The sequence below is a fragment of the Simochromis diagramma genome, unplaced genomic scaffold (genome assembly GCF_900408965.1).
Source record: "Simochromis diagramma unplaced genomic scaffold, fSimDia1.1 OVJJ01000545.1, whole genome shotgun sequence".
Classification (NCBI taxonomy): Eukaryota; Metazoa; Chordata; class Actinopteri; order Cichliformes; family Cichlidae; genus Simochromis; species Simochromis diagramma.
In genome coordinates, this window is record NW_024387371.1 from 8,221,034 (window position 1) to 8,239,563 (window position 18,530).

Below are 18,530 nucleotides of genomic sequence, written 5' to 3' on the forward strand. Positions count from 1 at the left end.
TTATGGCAAATAAATTAGTTATATTTGAACAACATATTAGCCAGGAGCAAGTGATTTAAAAAGATCCGTTTTAGAAAAAAAAGAAGTGTCTAATAAAATAACTTCACTTTCTGTGTTTGACATTTTTAACTTCATTTAATTTTTTGTATACAATAAAAATTCAGAAAATAACTTTTTTGTGTTGTCAAATGAAGATGAAGTTCCATCTTATGTTAATGGAGCAGGTGTGCCATTACGTCATGTCTCAGCATAGACTGAGCTTTGAACTACAGTACTAACAGGGATGAGAAAGAGCGATCATACAGGGAGTGCAGAATTATTAGGCAAATGAGTATTTTGTCCACATCATCCTCTTCATGCATGTTGTCTTACTCCAAGCTGTATAGGTTCGAAAGCCTACTACCAATTAAGCATATTAGGTGATGTGCATCTCTGTAATGAGAAGGGGTGTGGTCTAATGACATCAACACCCTATATCAGGTGTGCATAATTATTAGGCAACGTCCTTTCCTTTGGCAAAATGGGTCAAAAGAAGGACTTGACAGGCTCAGAAAAGTCAAAAATAGTGAGACATCTTGCAGAGGGATGCAGCAGTCTCAAAATTGCAAAGCTTCTGAAGCGTGATCATCGAACAATCAAGCGTTTCATTCAAAATAGTCAACAGGGTCGCAAGAAGCATGTGGAAAAACCAAGGCGCAAAATAACTGCCCATGAACTGAGAAAAGTCAAGCGTGCAGCTGCCAAGATGCCACTTGCCACCAGTTTGGCCATATTTCAGAGCTGCAACATCACTGGAGTGCCCAAAAGCACAAGGTGTGCAATACTCAGAGACATGGCCAAGGTAAGAAAGGCTGAAAGACGACCACCACTGAACAAGACACACAAGCTGAAACGTCAAGACTGGGCCAAGAAATATCTCAAGACTGGTTTTTCTAAGGTTTTATGGACTGATGAAATGAGAGTGAGTCTTGATGGGCCAGATGGATGGGCCCGTGGCTGGATTGGTAAAGGGCAGAGAGCTCCAGTCCGACTCAGACGCCAGCAAGGTGGAGGTGGAGTACTGGTTTGGGCTGGTATCATCAAAGATGAGCTTGTGGGGCCTTTTCGGGTTGAGGATGGAGTCAAGCTCAACTCCCAGTCCTACTGCCAGTTTCTGGAAGACACCTTCTTCAAGCAGTGGTACAGGAAGAAGTCTGCATCCTTCAAGAAAAACATGATTTTCATGCAGGACAATGCTCCATCACACGCGTCCAAGTACTCCACAGCGTGGCTGGCAAGAAAGGGTATAAAAGAAGAAAAACTAATGACATGGCCTCCTTGTTCACCTGATCTGAACCCCATTGAGAACCTGTGGTCCATCATCAAATGTGAGATTTACAAGGAGGGAAAACAGTACACCTCTCTGAACAGTGTCTGGGAGGCTGTGGTTGCTGCTGCACGCAATGTTGATGGTGAACAGATCAAAACACTGACAGAATCCATGGATGGCAGGCTTTTGAGTGTCCTTGCAAAGAAAGGTGGCTATATTGGTCGCCGATTTGTTTTTGTTTTGTTTTTGAATGTCAGAAATGTATATTTGTGAATGTGGAGATGTTATATTGGTGTCACTGGTAAAAATAAATAATTGAAATGGGTATATATTTGTTTTTTGTTAAGTTGCCTAATAATTATGCACAGTAATAGTCACCTGCACACACAGATATCCCCCTAAAATTGTCATGGTCTCCGTGCCTGCCCGGTCGGCCCCACAAGGCTACAATTGCTGTTTCTGTTCTCTCCCTCTCTGCCTGGGCGGAGCTCACTGTGGGCTCCTGCCCTTGGCCCACACACACACCTGACAACACTCACCCATCATCACCGGGAGCACTATTTGAGGCTGGAACACAGATCCTCTCGTCGCTGGATGATTGTACCCCTAACATCTCCCCCCCGGGACCTGCGACCTCCCTGCTGCGGGGAACGTGTGTGAGTGTGAGCGAAGAAGACGTGAGCGAGTTACCCTGTGATTCCCCCGGAGTTTTGGATCCCTTCACTGTATATATATTGCACTGGCACTGTAAATAAACTACACCTTGGAGATACCTTACCGCTCTGCGTTTGAATCCCTGTACCAGATCGTGACACTAAAATAGCTAAAACTAAAAACAAACTAAAAACTACTTCCAAAAACATTCAGCTTTGATATTAATGAGTTTTTTGGGTTCATTGAGAACATGGTTGTTGTTCAATAATAACATTATTCCTCAAAAATACAACTTGCCTAATAATTCTGCACTCCCTGTATTCCTCCCGTATTGGACATAAATTGTTAAATTCAGAATTTATCTTAAAATCCTTTTTACATACAAATTCTTGAATAATAGGTCGTATCTGAACGGGAGGCAGAGCCTTCAGTTTTCAGGCCCCTCTTCTGTGGAACCAGCTTCCAGTTTGGATTCAGGAGACAGACAGTATCTCTACTTTTAAGATTAGGCTTCAAACTTTCCTTTTTGCTAAAGCATTTAGGCTACGTTCACACTGCAGGTCTTGATGCTCAATTCAGATTTTTTGATCAAATCCGATTTTTTTTGTCTGCTCTTTCACACTACAAATAAAATGTGACAGCAAACGTGCTCTAGTGTGAACGCTCAAAGCGGCCGCATGCACACAACGCACTCTGTTTAGACCCAGAGCAACAGTATTGTTTGACTGATGGCCTTAATATGAAGACTTCAGACTTTATGTTTCCCAATTTTTGCTTTAAGTTATTTTGTTATTTACATAATAATGTAAATAACCTAATAATGATCCTTATTGCTGTTTTAGAGGAGCGGTGCTTCAAAGGATAGCTGCAGATTTCTGTCAGAATCTGCAGATTATACAGTACAAATAAAATGTTCACGTTTCTCCAACGTTGTCTTCTCAACAGTTTCACTGACATCTACACTGGATGGCCAGGAAGCGTTCACGATGTCTTCTCTGGCGCTGATAATTGGCGTCTGTCTTGTGTCGGTGACGTAAAAGACGGATTTAATGCGACGTGACCATCAAACAGCAGTCGCTTTCTAAAACATCGGATATGTATGGGATTCAGCACCACATACGAAAGTGACCCAGATCGGATTTGAAAATATCGGATTTGTCTGTGTGTACTGTCTTTCTATGGTCTCCTTTTCTTGTCACCTCTAAACCAATCGTGGCAGATGGCTGGCCCTCCCTTAGCCTGGCTCTTTCTGTTAAAAGGGAGTTTTTCTTTGTGCTAGTTCATAGGGTCAGTTGATTGTTGGGGTTTCTCCAGAATACTACAGGGTCTTCTACAATAGACAGATCAATCACTTTCCATGAGTTACTGTTTGGAGTGGAAACTTATTATATTGTGAGAAAATGTATTTTTAGATTCTGCTTGTTCGCAGTGTTGCTGCTTGTGTTGGCCGCAGACCACTTTCAACAATTCTGTTGTAGTGCAATCTATACAACAGGCTATTTCTGTACATACATGCCAACATACATGCACCTCATCATGTAATTATGTTTTGCCACCATATTTGGCGATGACTAGGAGCCCATATAGAGAATATGAGATTATAGAGGATTACTGTGATAACAGCCGGACAGTCTCTCTAACATAAAACACCCTATAATTACTGGACTTTGATTCAAAATAGACAACACTGCCGATAATTGCAATGGATGGTAGAGGCAATTATGCAGATCGAGCAGTCAGTGCTTTGTGGGTAATTATACAGCAATTTCTCAATTTCTGCAAAAAGAAATGTATAATCTTCCAGAGGGTGGCCGAGATTCGGAGCACAGGAAGGAGCGTGGAAAATAAAGGTTTAGGAGGAAGGTGTCAGCAGAGGAAGACAAATGAAAGAGACGGAGAAGAAAGTAACACAGAAGAGCAGAGGCGTGCCCGCTGCTTTGTCATTACTACAAGTGAAATCACATGCGTTACTGGGAGCGTTAATAACACTGGCACAAATACAACAGCGGCTATTATGGCAGTGACGAGCGGCACAACAAGAAACATTTAAACACAAGAACACATTGTCAACAAAGTGTGCTTAAAGAGAGGGGAAAGTGGACGGAAAAAGCCTCGTTCGCTGGCTGAGCTCTTTTGTGTCTCAGCCAAGAGTGATTTTATTAGCCACAGACAAATACCCCCACTGTGGCAATATGTAGGAGGTTTGTGTCAGAGCTTCGTACAGGGAGGGAGGGAGGACTGGAGTGGGTGGACGAGTGGAGGGTTAGAACCTTGTAAGTGTCTCTCGTCGAATGTGAAGCACACAGCAGCAGCAAATGTTATTTTGGATCCCACCCAGACAGTAAGATGAAGCACGCTGAAGAGCGAGAAAGCAAGGCAGCACACACAAACGTGTTACCTGCAAATCGATGTTGAACTCGTGTGTGCGTGTGTGAGACATTCTGGCGGCTGTCGGAATGATTAACAGGTGCAAAGCAGTGTTTTTAAGAGAGGACCCCGAGGTCGCAAAGTGTCCTCGGCTCAAAGAGGCTGCTTCTCTGACTTCTCTCAGAAGAGCTGACGTGTTACGGAGCTCAGCTGCCCCAAGACTGTCACGTGTTACACACAACCAGTTATGCTAATGGGGTCAGTAATTAACTACTGCTCTCATTACTTAAGGTGTTTAATGGATTCATTAGGAAGTATTTCAACTGTGTGTCAACATGCTCGTCTCTGGCATCACGCGTGCTTGCAATTATTTGAACTCCAGCCTTAAGAGTGGGTTATTTCCAGGAAATAAAAGTGTCCTCATTAAAATGCAAATACATGCGACTTATCAGATTATCTGCTGTAACTAGGAAGCAAGGTTTAAATATTTAAAGTTTCAGCAGGAAATGCAGGCAGGCCAAAATATCCCAAATAGTTGGAACAACTAATCTTTAACCTATAGTCAGTCTATACCTCAGGTGGCACATTGATAAGCCTTCTAGTTCAAAGAATTGCTCCTAAACTGTGTGACAAGTGGGATATTTGTGAGCATGCACTGCTGCGAATTGTTGTGGAAGTGTCGGTTAGCGAGCGTCCACGGGAATTTGAAGCCGGGGTAAGGAAACTGGAACTGTCGGGAAATCGATGTAGAACACGAATTCCTGACAGTGTTACGATCACGAGAAAGTAAATAAAATGCTGTATGATATGCAAATCAAGACAGCGGTACGAGAGTAATAAGGAAGTGCTCTGAATATGTCAAATGTCAAACTGTTTATTAGTCCAAACCAGAACTGTGAGCATTTCTAAGTAGGCATGACATCATTTTTAATTTTACATAACCAGATGTAATGCTATGAGTTCATACTCTGTTATTCGGCATGAACATGATGTTTATTAGCATCATTTTAATATATAGACAAGTAAAGAAGGTCACTACTGCTCCAGTAATGTATAGCATTTCAGTAATTACAGTTACCTTTCCTGAAAAACAGGGAAAGACTTTACTTTTGTCCGATATCAAGGGGGGTCAAAGGTCACAGAGGGGTGAGCAGCAGCACTACTGTGTCCTTTGGGATTATTGATTAACTATTAATAAGTGATCACGCCCAAACGACCTGATGACAGACACTCATCCTGAGACACCTGAGTGACAGAAATAAAGATGGCGCCTGTGTGTTTGGCATGCCGTCTATCGCTCTCTTCTATTTGTTTTATTTTATTGTTTTTAGTCAATTTTGTGCAACATGTCAGCCCTACATTGTTTTATGATCGCCAGACATTATTGGAAATAGGCTTATCTACCCAAGCTTTAGCTCGGTTTGGAAATGACAACCAAGGCTTTCTGCCTCCCGATTTGGAAGTAACACCACCTCACTGGCGCTCCTTACCATTGCCACTGGATGTGCGGAAGCGACGCAGGAGACGGGGTAACCGTGGAGGTCGCCTTGTCAAACTGAGACTCAGGATCTCTTGTTTTCCTCATGAGCTTCGCTCAATTTGTCGATCCTGCCCGCGACTCTTGGTGCCGTTGCGTGCTTTGGACCCGGTGGACTCCTGCTTGGTTCCTGTTGTGGGATCTCTCAAGAAGGGTTCTGCAAAACCCTCTCCTCTCCGACATCTGCGTTGGCGTGGAGTGGACCAAACAAACCTCCGACCTGTGGATCTGGTTGTTGCTGCCTCGGAAGCTCCCGAGCCAATTCCTCTCAGGTTGGGATTAATTAACGCCAGATCGGTGGCAAATAAGACATTCATTTTGAAGGAATTTTTCGCTTCCCATGCACTGGATTTTCTTTGCTTGACTGAAACTTGGATTCCACCCGGTGAGTTAAGTGCCTTTTCTGAATTACTGCCGGCTGGCTGTGCCTTTTTTAGTGTTCCGAGAGTTTCTGGTCGCGGAGGAGGGCTAGCTGTTGTTTTTAAGGCACATCTTGACTTTAAGCAGCTATCCCCATCGACACGCCACACCAGTTTTGAACTCTGTTTGTGCGAACTGGGCCACTCGTCTTCGCTGTTGTGTGCGATTGTTTATCGGCCCCCAAAATATAACAAGGAGTTTTTATCCGAGTTCTCAGAGTTTCTTGCTGACTGTGCATCACGGTATGACCAGATCCTTTTACTTGGTGATTTTAATATTCACGTCTGCTGCCCGGGGAAGCCCCTGGCTAAGGACTTTCTGGACTTAGTGAACTCTTTTAACTTTGTTCAGTCTGTTAAAGGTGCCACTCAAGAACGTGGTCACACACTGGACTTGGTTTTATCACATGGTTTATCTGTCCAAAACATACTTGCCGAGGATGCCGTGTTCTCTGACCATATGCCTATTTTATGTGATATTGTTCTTTTTAATCCTGTTCTTAAGCGTGCTGTACCTGCTCGATGTTATCATGCTTTTGGCTCAGATACTGCTGAGCGGTTTTCCATATTGTTTGACCAATTTATTTCTTATCCTCCTGAGTTGTCCACCTCAGATGGATTAGTTTCTTGTTTGGATTCTGCTTGTAAATCTGTCCTCGACGCTGTCGCTTCTTTTATATTCAGACAATGCAAGCCAAAGGCTAGTCCTTGGCTAACTGATTTTACCAGAGCCGCTAGAAAAGAATGTAGAAGATGTGAAAGACGGTGGAAAAAAGATAGGCTGTGCGTCTCTATGGAAGCTCTTAAGACTAGCTGGAAAGTCTATCAGAGAGCAGTAAAGGCTGCCAAGCACTCCTATTTTTCTCAACTTATTGCTGCCAGCTCGCATAACCCTCGTGTTCTATATAACACTATAAATTCTGTACTTAATCCGGAAGGATATATTCTTTTGCACTCTTCTGCGGTTATGTGCAATAAGCTTCTTAATTATTTTGTGGAAAAGGTTGCTAGTTTAAGACCTCCGACTCTACCTATTGCTGACCCAGCCATGCATGGTTCTTGCTCAAGTCTGTTCTCTGCTTTTCTACCAATTGTTTTATCTGACTTAGAGAAACTTGTGCTGAATGCTAAACCGTGTGGCTCTCCAAATGACGTTGTTCCTCCCCGTTTTCTTAAAAAGGTATTTCCTATCATCGGACCACATATTCTGAACATTATTAATACTAGTCTTTTGTCTGGTCAAGTACCTAGGGAATTTAAGCATGCAGTCATACATCCTTTACTTAAGAAACCGGGCTTAGACAGTTCAGTCATATCAAATTTTAGACCCATCTCTAAGCTTCCCTTTCTTAGTAAGATTCTGGAAAGGGTTGTTTATACTCAGTTGATGGACTACTTGAATGACTCTAAATTGTCAGAAATCTTTCAGTCCGGCTTTAAGCCATTCCACAGCACGGAGACAGCCCTCGTAAAAGTTATGAATGACATCCTGATAGCGACAGACCGTGGTAAATATGCAGTGCTGGTCTTGTTGGACGTGACCGCTGCATTTGACACTGTGGATCACGATTTGCTGATCTCCCGCTTACAGCACTGTGTGGGAATTACTGGTTCGGCACTTTTGTGGTTAAAGTCCTATCTCTTAAATAGGACCTTTTGTGTTAAGTTGGGGTTGGCTTCATCCTCTGTGGCCCCTCTGCTTTGGGGTGTTCCACAGGGATCTATTCTTGGGCCGTTATTGTTTTCATTGTACCTCTTGCCTCTTGGCGCGATTTTCCGAAAGCATAAAGTGCCATTCCATCTATACGCAGATGACTGCCAGCTCTACTTACCTTTTAGTCATTCTGATAGTCTCTCAACTCGACCTCTGCTTGACTGCCTTACTGATGTCAAAGCATGGATGGCAAAAAACTTTTTAAATTTTAATGATCGGAAGACAGAAGCAATTTTATTTGGCCCAAATCGTTCTTCTCATACTCCGGATGTTGATCTTGCAGCTTTGACTTCCCAACTAAAGAGTTCGATCACAAATCTCGGAGTTAAAATTGCTTCTGCACTCACCTTTGATGACCATGTAAACGGGGTGGTAAAATCAGCATTCTATCACCTCAGACGTTTATCAAAGGTTAAGCCCTTTCTTTCCAAGCGTGACTTGGAAAGCGTTATTCATGACTTTATTACCTCACGTTTAGATTATTGCAATTCTCTTTTAACAGGGGTTGGGCAGGGCACTTTGTCACGCTTGCAATTAGTGCAAAATGCTGCGGCACGATTTTTAACTGGCAGAAGAAAATTTGATCACATCACTCCGATTTTGGCCTCTTTACACTGGCTTCCAATTGAATTCAGGATCCGTTTTAAAGTCCTTTTATTGGCTTTTAAATCTCTAAATGGTCTGGCACCTGTTTATTTGTCTGATTTGTTGAAGCCCCACGTCCCCACTCGTTCCCTTCGGTCAGCTGAGCAGTTGCTGCTTTCGGTCCCAAAGTCACGGCTGAAACTTAGAGGAGACAGAGCGTTCTCTGTTGCCGCGCCGATGCTTTGGAATAACCTTCCTCTCCATATTAGACAAAAACTGGCACTGATGCAGCCTAAGTCTTTATTAAAAACCTATTTTTATTCCCTGGCTTTTAACTCTGTGGGTAACTGACATTTTTATTTTTTATTGTTTTTTAACTTTATTGCTATGTCTGGTTTTATTACTATGTGCATATTAGTATTGTACAGCACTTTGGTCTACCAGGTGTGTTTTTAAAGTGCTATATAAATAAATAAATGATGATGATGATGATATTCAAACAATACAGCACATTTACATCACTGATTATAGTTCAGCACATAAGATGAACGGCACTCTGTGCTCGTAAGCAGGAAGGAGGACTCACCTTTAGCAGCTTGACAGTGATGAGTTTCACATCAGCTGCTCACAGTGTGATGGTGTTGGATCGTTCTGTTTTTGTTCACCTTTTCCTGTTTTATTTTGAAAACACTGGTTTCTGTTCCTGTCAATTTTTATTCCTCGCTTTGCTCATTTTCCATCCTGGTTAGTTGTTTGCCCCGCCCTGATTAGTCTCACCTGTGCTGGCTTCCACAGTGTATACTGCCTATGCTGCCTGGCACCTTTGCACACCGCACGTGTAAATATATTATTTTCTTAAAACGCAGCCGTTCACACCAACTGCGTAATTTTGCAGGATGAATTTGTGATTTTGTTTTTTCAGATCATCTCATGGGTGACGTTCAGGTAATGCTGCTCCACACGTCCAACACTCAGATCTGGATTTGATGTAATCAAGGTGGAATTTAATCAAAACTAGAGCTTACTTCATGAAACGGAGCCAAGAAGACAAAGTGGACGGTGAGGGAGTCAGTGTTAAAACATTCAACCTTAAAAATTACATGCAGCTGCCACTTGGCTTCAAATGAAGCAGAAAATGTAACCAGTAAATGTCCTTTCATATTTCTGGAATGGCTATAACTGGGAGCGACGCTGCTAGTTATCATTATGATGCCACGTCATCTCATACTGACTGACTTATTCACCTCAGCTGCTTAAGATGACCGTCTTTCCCCCGTGCTCCTGTTACGTACACTGGATTATATTTTTTATACAAGTATTTTCTGTATCGGTTTCATATTAAAAGCCCTCTTCAGCTCCATAAACCGGTTAATATTTTGAGGATATTCTCACAGTTATCAGAGTGAGAGAGTCATTTCTCACAGGGACTGTAAGAGATGTTAAACTGTCGCCGTTGCAGAGTCGTACCGTACAGCAGATTGAACTGTCAGAAGTGATTTACTCATCAGTGTGCAGCTAAACAGTGAATCCATTAAAAATGATGGCAGCCTGTTCCAACCATGCCCACCAGCACATTAACTCTGATAAAACCGGCAGTTTTTGACAAAATGCAAAAGTTACTGAAAGTCATTCACTCAATTCTGCAAATACTGTCAGACAACGACGACTGTGGCACACACAACGAAGAAAGTCACAGAAAAGTCTCCTAAGCCGGTAAGAATGATGGACTTTAATCTCTTGTTTTACTTCTTGAGTAAATTTTGTGAATATCAGAATAACAGTGAAACACACCTGAGACCACTCAAGCCAAATAAGCTGAAACCCTGAGAAAGGGAAAGAGAGCAGATGAGACCTGGAAAACGTATTTAGTAAACCGGAAAGCTTATTTGTCTGATTTGTTACCATTACATGCAGGACTGCCCGCTGCCCTCACCCTGATTCAGGTGCACTTTCTAACTCAACTCAGCAATTAGCACTAGTTCTGCACTGATGGCCAGAGACAAGTTAAAGCTGAGGGTCACCTTCAAATGTATACACAGTATAAAAACTTCAGCAAGTCTTTGAGCTGTCACTTGAAAGCCTCATGCAAAGAAATCAATTTAGATTAGAAAAAAGATTTGCTGATGCTCACAAAGCACGAGATGGATATACAAATCTATCACCACCAAGTGTCAAGAACTGAGTGAGAAGCATCATCAAGAAATTCAAAGAGAGCCACAAGTACAGAACAAGCCTGACAGAGGTAGAAAGACTTTAGGAAGAAAACTAGGGAGAGATGTGTTTAACTACCCCAGACCCTGCAGAGGAATAGACTGTGAGGCTGCACACCAAGAAAAAGTCCACTTCTGTAGATAAAACTAAAGGTCTTTGGCCACAGAGATGCTACTTATGTTTAGACAAAGGAGAGGCACCACAGTCCCCACAGTGAAACACAATGGTGGAAGTATTATGCTGTGGATGCTTCAGTGCTTCTGGAACTTGGAACTAGTGACGGTGGAATGAATCGTGAAGAAAGAAAGATATGTGACAACTTTAAATGAAAACTTCAAGCAGTCAGCAGCAAAACTGGGTCTGGGTCGTTCTTCTTCTTGTCCTGTTCAATACGACGACTAAAAACATACGTTGGTGCTGGTGAAGAACTCCCTCCAGAAGCTGATTCTGTTTATCCGGATGCTACATTAAGATGAAAAGACTTTTTGGGATTTTCTTATCTGGACATTTAAGCATGCATCAGACACCAAGTGAATGTTATGCACTGGCCTGTATGAAGCCCTGACTAGGATCCCATTGAAAATCTGTAGGGAGAACTGAGGAGCACGGTCCATGTCAGAGGAACATCAAATCTGGAGGAGATGAGAGATTCAACAAAGAAGAACGGGCTGGGATTGCTCAGGAGGCGTGTGTGAGACTTGCTGAGAACGACAACAAATTACTGCAGGCTGCCGTCCGGCAAAAAGGACACACAAGTAGACTCGGTGCTGGAATGAAGAAGTGCAGGAAAATATTTAAAGGAAGAGTTTAGCAAAGACAAAGTGGGATAATCAGGCAGACGGGAGTACTGGAAGGTTAGGTGTACAGGAAGGAGAGAGGTGGCAAAGGAAAAGGGTTACAGAGACTTGTATGTAAAGCTGGAAGGTTTGGTGAGGACGAGCTGAGATGAATGCAGATCTGCTGTGACGTTCACAGGTGTATAAGCTAATGTGTGTGCTGATAATAAAAGATAGCGTTTCTTCTTTTAATGCTAAGGATGGAGCACGCTTCTTATCCTGCTCAGCTAACAGACTACAGTTTACTGTGCTGACAGTAAGGGCCGAGAGGTGACGGCTGTGACAGTCCAGCATATTGACATGAAGAATTAACATGAAACTGGCTTAAAAGTGTTCTTTCTACTTAGAAAAGCAGAAGTTCTAGTAATGCTAGTCTGTTACTAGTCTGTGTATGTGAAGATGACATGTGGCTGTCTTTTCACAACCATTTAGTAACCAACTGGATGGTGATTAAACACATGAAAAAACACAAACAATGCCAGACCCATTTAATTTCTTTGCTGAATTATTCCGATCAACATTTCTCACATTTGCTGAGACGTTTTGACTGAAGCGTCTCATGATTTCTGCAGATTGTGAGAATCTTTCTGTGATATTTGGTTCTGTAGATGAAGAAATCCCCAAGTTCCTCACACAAATACACTGAAGCATATTGTTGCTAAACTATTTGCTCACACAGTCATTCACGTAGTGGTAACATGTCCACATCTCTGCTTCTGAAAGACTCAACCTCCAGTGAACCTCGAGAGCATCTCACTGCCGAGGGACTCCTCTATCAATCCTTTATCTGAGGCCTGATTTGAAACTATTGGCAACAACAGTGTGAGCTGCATATGAAAGTTCCAGCTTGAACCAGTTGTACACAGAAACATCAAAATCCCTCAGAAAGCAGCTTCAAAGGCTTTGGACCGATCTTCAAAGCGCGCAGCGCAGTGTTGCATTTTAGTCGCTGAATTAAACATGTTTCCAAGTCATGCAGCCGTAACTGGAGCACTGAGGTGTAAGCTCCGTAGGTCAAAGTTGTCCTCATGAGTTAAAGTTTATCAATGATTTATATACGACATCACTAAGAAAGTGGCACCGCTGAATGGAAATGGAAAGGAACTGTGTGAGGACTCAGGCTCTCTCTTGACATTAGGTTTAAATGTGTTCAAACAGAGAATGATTTTTAACCATCGCCTTTGTTTATATTGGGTTATTCTGGGCTACTGACTAAGTACTTGTGATAGCAAAGCGGAGACTTTTGTGTTCTTTTTTTTTCACATTTCCAGAATGCATTTTTATCATGCTGTTAGTATTTACAGCCAGATAAACAATGAATCTCTCTCTCTGTTGCTGCAAGTGAAGGATTACCTCATGATCTTGTTCCCAAGTGATGGGAACGTGGAGCAGGAGATGAAAAGTCGGATTGGTGCGGCATCAGCTTTAATGCGGGCCTCGTATCAGGCTGTTGGGGTGAAGAGAGAGCTCAGCACTGGCAAAGCTTCCAATTTAGCAGTCATTCTGTGCTGTAACCCTCACCTATCGTCATCAGCTCTGACTGGTGACCGAAAGAATGTGGCCAAAATGAGTTTCCTCTGCAGGGTGGCTGAGCTCAGCTTTACAGATAATTTGAGAGAAGAGCAGCTCCTCCACATGGAGGTGGTTTGGGCATCTGAGGTGATGTCTGCATCAGTGGTCATCACTATGGAAACATATTTATAAACTCTTATTTGGCCCAGAAGTGTCTCAGAAGTGTCTCAGAAGTGTCTCTTATGGAGCAACTGGGAAAGTATGTATGTATGAATAAAATGAAGACTGTGATCTGTTCTGATATTCTAAATAATAAAAGAAACAACATGTCAATAACTTTTATATCGATTTTGTTTTGTTAAAACATTTTAAAGTTTGTGGATGAAGAGAACCTTGAAGAGACGTGCACCTACGCTCCTTCTTTTCCGAAGCATTTGATGTGCTAAGGTGGCAAACCGAGCTCACGAATACTGCTGGATATTAGCAACGACTAAAACCCAATGCTATGCCAGCAATTCTGACCCTCAAGGAGTCTTAATGTCCTTAGATAGCGAGTTTAATCACTTTAAGAAACATGAAAGAAGGAATATTACGAGTAATGTAGCCCTGAAAGCCAAGCAGTTGTCACATCCTGAGCTTCCTGATCACAGAGGAGTGTCGGGTCACTCAGCTCAGCAGTCTATAAGCCAATTAGACCCCTCCTCCACACACACACACACACACACACACACACACACACACACACACACACACACACACACACACACACACACACACATCACTCTCTCAAGTGATGATCTTCTCTTTGATGTACAGTTTGAGTAATGTCTGTAATGTTGTTACGCTCGGGTTCAAACTGAAACGACTGAACGGAGATGTCTCAGCACTCGATGTCGCCGGTCAGATGGTGTTTCAGTGTAAACAACAAACGCTGCTCACAAGTTAAAGGATTTTATGTTTCTAAACTGGCACAAAGTAAGACAACTGTTTGTTTTCTAAAAAGCATCAGACTCTAATTGCTGAAGTTAATGTTAATCTGCAGGACAACCTTTACAATCTCTTAATCACAACATGTCCTGTCACGATAGTATTCATGTGATTAACCTGCATTCAGTAAACGTGACGCCTGAACTTGACAGTAAGGTGCAAAACGTCTGTGCGGTACCATTTCGACAATCCTAGGTTGCCTTTTTTCTCGCGTTATCGTGTTCACAGATGCCCGCCCACTCTCCGTGACAACAACCCCCCCGTCAGCCTTCAGACTGAGGCGTAAAAAGCTGCACATGCATTCAGACTCAGAGTTCCTTTGAAGGGATGTGACCAATCAGATTTCACAATGCAAATACCGATCTCTCCTTTTCATCACGAAGATGATTGTGGCAAATATTTGTTTCCTTCGACACTGTCAGAAAAAACACGTTTCCAAGAATGAGCACGCAGACGAGCCACTCCCTCAGACGCCTTTACTTTGTGGTTGTTGTTATAATTCCTTTAAGGTGTCTTGGTTTAATGTCAGCCTGCATGAGGATTATTCCTTTCACAATGACCTTTTATTAAAGCCTAAAAGAAGAAAGTATGAAATGCTAAAAATCTAACTTTATTTATTTTGTTTTCTGGCGCGTTGTTGTGTCGATATTCACAGCAAAGATATTATCGTTAACATTCACGCAGCAGAATTTAGTTCAGGTTTCACTGAGCAGATTCTTATTTCTACTTGGATTAAGTGATTCTGTGATGTAGTCACTGCAGATGTGTTTCTTTGTTGATCGGAGCAAAGACAAAGTGCGTAACCAGAGCGCTGCAGGTTTAATTAAGCACCCCTTTATTTAGCAGAATACCTCAACCACTTCATCTCTTTTATCCACCCGGGTGTTTGGAATTAAATCACCTCACTGCCAGCCTTTCACACGATTAACTTTGTGGCCTAAAATTCAAATAAATATGTCAGAGCCTCTGTGGCTCTCTGGAACTGAAGGTTTGCACCTGTCTGACTGATGAATATGTGAGAAAATGGGTTACAGCACCACAAGTTTGTTATAGCAGTCAGAGTGACGGAGGAATGCAGCGATCCCGTCATGAATCAGCTTATAAATAGATTATTTCTTCCATTGTGTGCTGAAATTCTTCAACCGCTGCTGTAATAAAAGAAGGAAAAATATGCCTCCTTTCTGGGCATTACCTATAATATTCTCTTTAGTTTACACTGGTGCAATCAGTGCAGTTTAATTGTTTTTATATAGCACCAATTCACAGTAAGAGTTGCCTCAAGGTGCTTTACATTGCAAAGTAAAGACTCTACGATATTACAGAGACAACTCTAACTATCGATCCGACATGAAAGAAGGCAGTCTGGGATATTTGCTTCATCTGTGTGTTAAGGGGTTCCTCACAGGTACAGGCCTGTGGTCTGTAATAATCTTAACAGTGATAAGTTGATGATATTTAAAATCAAAGCATTATTTAATGCTGAGACTTGTAGGGAGAGGGTCTAATGGACATGTTGGATGAAGGTGGAGAGAATCGAGCAGTGACATATCTGTGACATGTGTGGGGAAGCTATGATTTCTTTTTCTCTAATGTTTCACATTAAATTTTAAAGAAATTCATGGAGAAATCCAGGGCTCAGAGGTTAATCCTGTTTTCCTCCGTCGATGACGCATTATAAGATGTCTCGGCTTCACAGTGGGCTTCTTTGATACAGTAAGAAACTACGTAAAACGCCGTTTCCAGTTCACGTGCTACCTTTGTGAATTCTATCAGAGAGACAAACCTGTCTGATTGATTGCTTTAGGCCTGCAGCACCACTAACTAACACACTTCACTGTGGAAGCAAAGCATGGAGTACGAGTAGCTGGTCATATGTTACTGAAGGCAATAATAATTTAAATTTTGCTAGAGTAATTTTAGATTGACGTCCCCAGTGTTGTGTGGTCCGGTGTTCTAAATTTAAACGTTGTTAAGAAAAGGAGGATCTATTAAGTGTTCAGCTTCTCCATGCACCATATATCAGGACTGAGAGTGTGATTAAAGCGATGAGTGGACCTATTAACATTTTAAGAGAAGTCATTTGAGTCTCATTATGACTTAGGTGCAGTGTTGAGGCTTTATGGGTGTTAGCGGGGCCTGCAGTGGTGGTGTCGGGTTCTTTCTCCAGCTTCAGGTGCCACCCTTTCGTACACCATCCTGACAACACCTGAAATGAACAGGGTTCATGATGCTGGGTGGCTGGGCTTGTAATACACTTATGGTTTACACCAGTTTACACTGTTATGAAGGGTTAAATTAGCTGTGGAGACATAAAACCTGTGAACATGTTTATTTCTGCAGTAAAGCTACAAATCAAGGGAGTGCAGTCCCCCACCTTTCTCAGTGGCGTTATTTTTCAAATCCATATGCCTTATGATTATATACTCGTATTGTTTTCTTCAGCTTGTAGCCATTGTGGATCTTTGAAAGCAGGAGTAAACTGTCCATTTGTTGGGAACTATTTTCAGCTTGAATTGGTGCAAATCTGGTGTTGCAAATGCACCTGCATGATCCCATTCTTTAGAGGAGATTCTGAAAAGTTGTTATTGTTATTTATATGCCATTAGCATCGGCCCTGTGCTATATGCTGAGAGAATCCTGTTCTCTTGTGGACCTCACAATGTCTTTGGCTGCAAATGTCCTTAAAACTACACTCGCTGCCAGCGTGAGCCAGCAGCTGCACGGAGCTTGCTTTAAGTGAAAAAAGCTGCTCACCATCCAGTGTTGAACTCCACGTGTGCGTCGAACAAAGCGACAACAGGGGCAGAAGCTGCCCTCCAGCCGCTCACTCTGGACCTGATCAGTCCTTCCTGCTTATCATGGCGGACCACCTTGATGAACCCCGGGCCGTGCTGAGCATTGGTCTCATCCACAAAGTTCTGCAGATGCTCCTTTAGCTCCACTGGAGAGAGACACACACAGATTTAAGCATATTGTTAGCAGAAGTAGGATCTTTGACATCTGTTGTGTGACTGATCTAATCGACAATACTCCACAAAAGCTCACACATGCTGTATTGACATAATTCCACATGCTAAGAAAGGCAGTGCAGGAAGACACCGGCTGAGTTAAACTGATGAGCAGCAGGAAGGAAGCGCTGCTGAGAACACCGTCTTGAATATGGCCGAACCATTAGGTCTAATTGTATAAGACGGAAAGAACAATGAGACGACACTGTCAGTGGCTGAGATACACTTTTCAGGTATGTGTGGACAAATATGTGCACATACTGGTTTTGGACAAGGATTGTTTCGTCATAGTTCGGACTTTGTTCTCTTTATAATTCAGAATAAAAATAAAGAGACAAAGTACCAATCTCACACAGAGTATGTTTGTTTGTTCTGGAGAAAACACTGATGACATCATGGCCAACCCAACTGATGGCTCCTTATGCTGGGACCAGTAAAAAGTATATCAGTCATGCCAACTGCAATCACAACTTTACATGGATATTAACCTGACTGTGAAAAAAACCCTTCACTAACCTGTAGTGCCTTTTTTTAAAGGCCAGTATTTTCAGATTAGAGGTATTTGATGTTACTAGAAGAACACAGGGAGTTGTTAGTATGCAAAACAGCAGGATGGTGATGATGTTGGAGCTCAGTCCAAGCATTTCATTTGCGCCTAAAGTCATAAAATTGAGACTTGAGTATTTCTCAAGGAAAAAGATGAGAACAAAAAGTAATGATGATATTTCGTCACAGGTGTAGTTTATGGTCGGAGAGTGGAGCCTCTCCTATCTGAAATATTTACAGCAGCTGTGACCGAGACAGTCGATCCTGGTGGTGTGACTGAGTTTCTGGAGTTGACAATGGCTGCTGATCCAAACGCACCTCAAACGTAGTCCAGTAGCAAGTATAGCAGCACCCTTGATGTGCATCTTGCAAGCCTACCATCTTTGAATGAGGTGATTTTTAGACAATCGCATGCTTGTAACTCTGTGGCAACAATCTGAAGAAACAAAAGGCCCCTGTGCCAAAGGGAAATAGTTACCTCAGTTTTGCACAGAAGGAACAATCCAACATTTTTCTTTAGAAGAACTGACGGCTAGCCAGGCCTGACCATTCAACATCAGAGTCGGACCTCAAAAAACCTCCTGGTCCTGTAGCCTATAAGAATATCATTTTTCGTCTGGGTCTCTTTAATGACGTTTCTGCTGTTTATGGACTCAGTCAGTCATTCTGGATCTCACTGAAAAATAAATTCGTTGTATTTTATGATTCTTGGTCCGACTGTGTTTCTAGGTCGAGGGCTATCCATCGTGCGTTCGCTGTGATCGGTAAGTGAGTTAAGGCTCTTTCACATTATGTTCACTTTTCCAGCCCTGGAGCCATTTTCATTTTTTCTTGCCTCCCTTTTT

At 42.4% G+C, this 18,530-nt stretch overlaps 1 protein-coding gene across 2 annotated transcripts in view; it reads right to left on the reverse strand.

Annotated features, from left to right (window-relative positions):
• The window catches only part of LOC120719022 (polypeptide N-acetylgalactosaminyltransferase 18-like), a 178,743-nt gene that overhangs the window by 58,300 nt on the left and 101,913 nt on the right, over positions 1–18,530 (reverse strand). For both annotated transcript variants that reach the window (XM_040007855.1, XM_040007856.1), the window contains exon 4: positions 16,886–17,072. In XM_040007855.1, the coding sequence (XP_039863789.1) occupies positions 16,886–17,072 (187 nt within the window). The remainder of the gene's footprint in view (positions 1–16,885; positions 17,073–18,530) is intronic.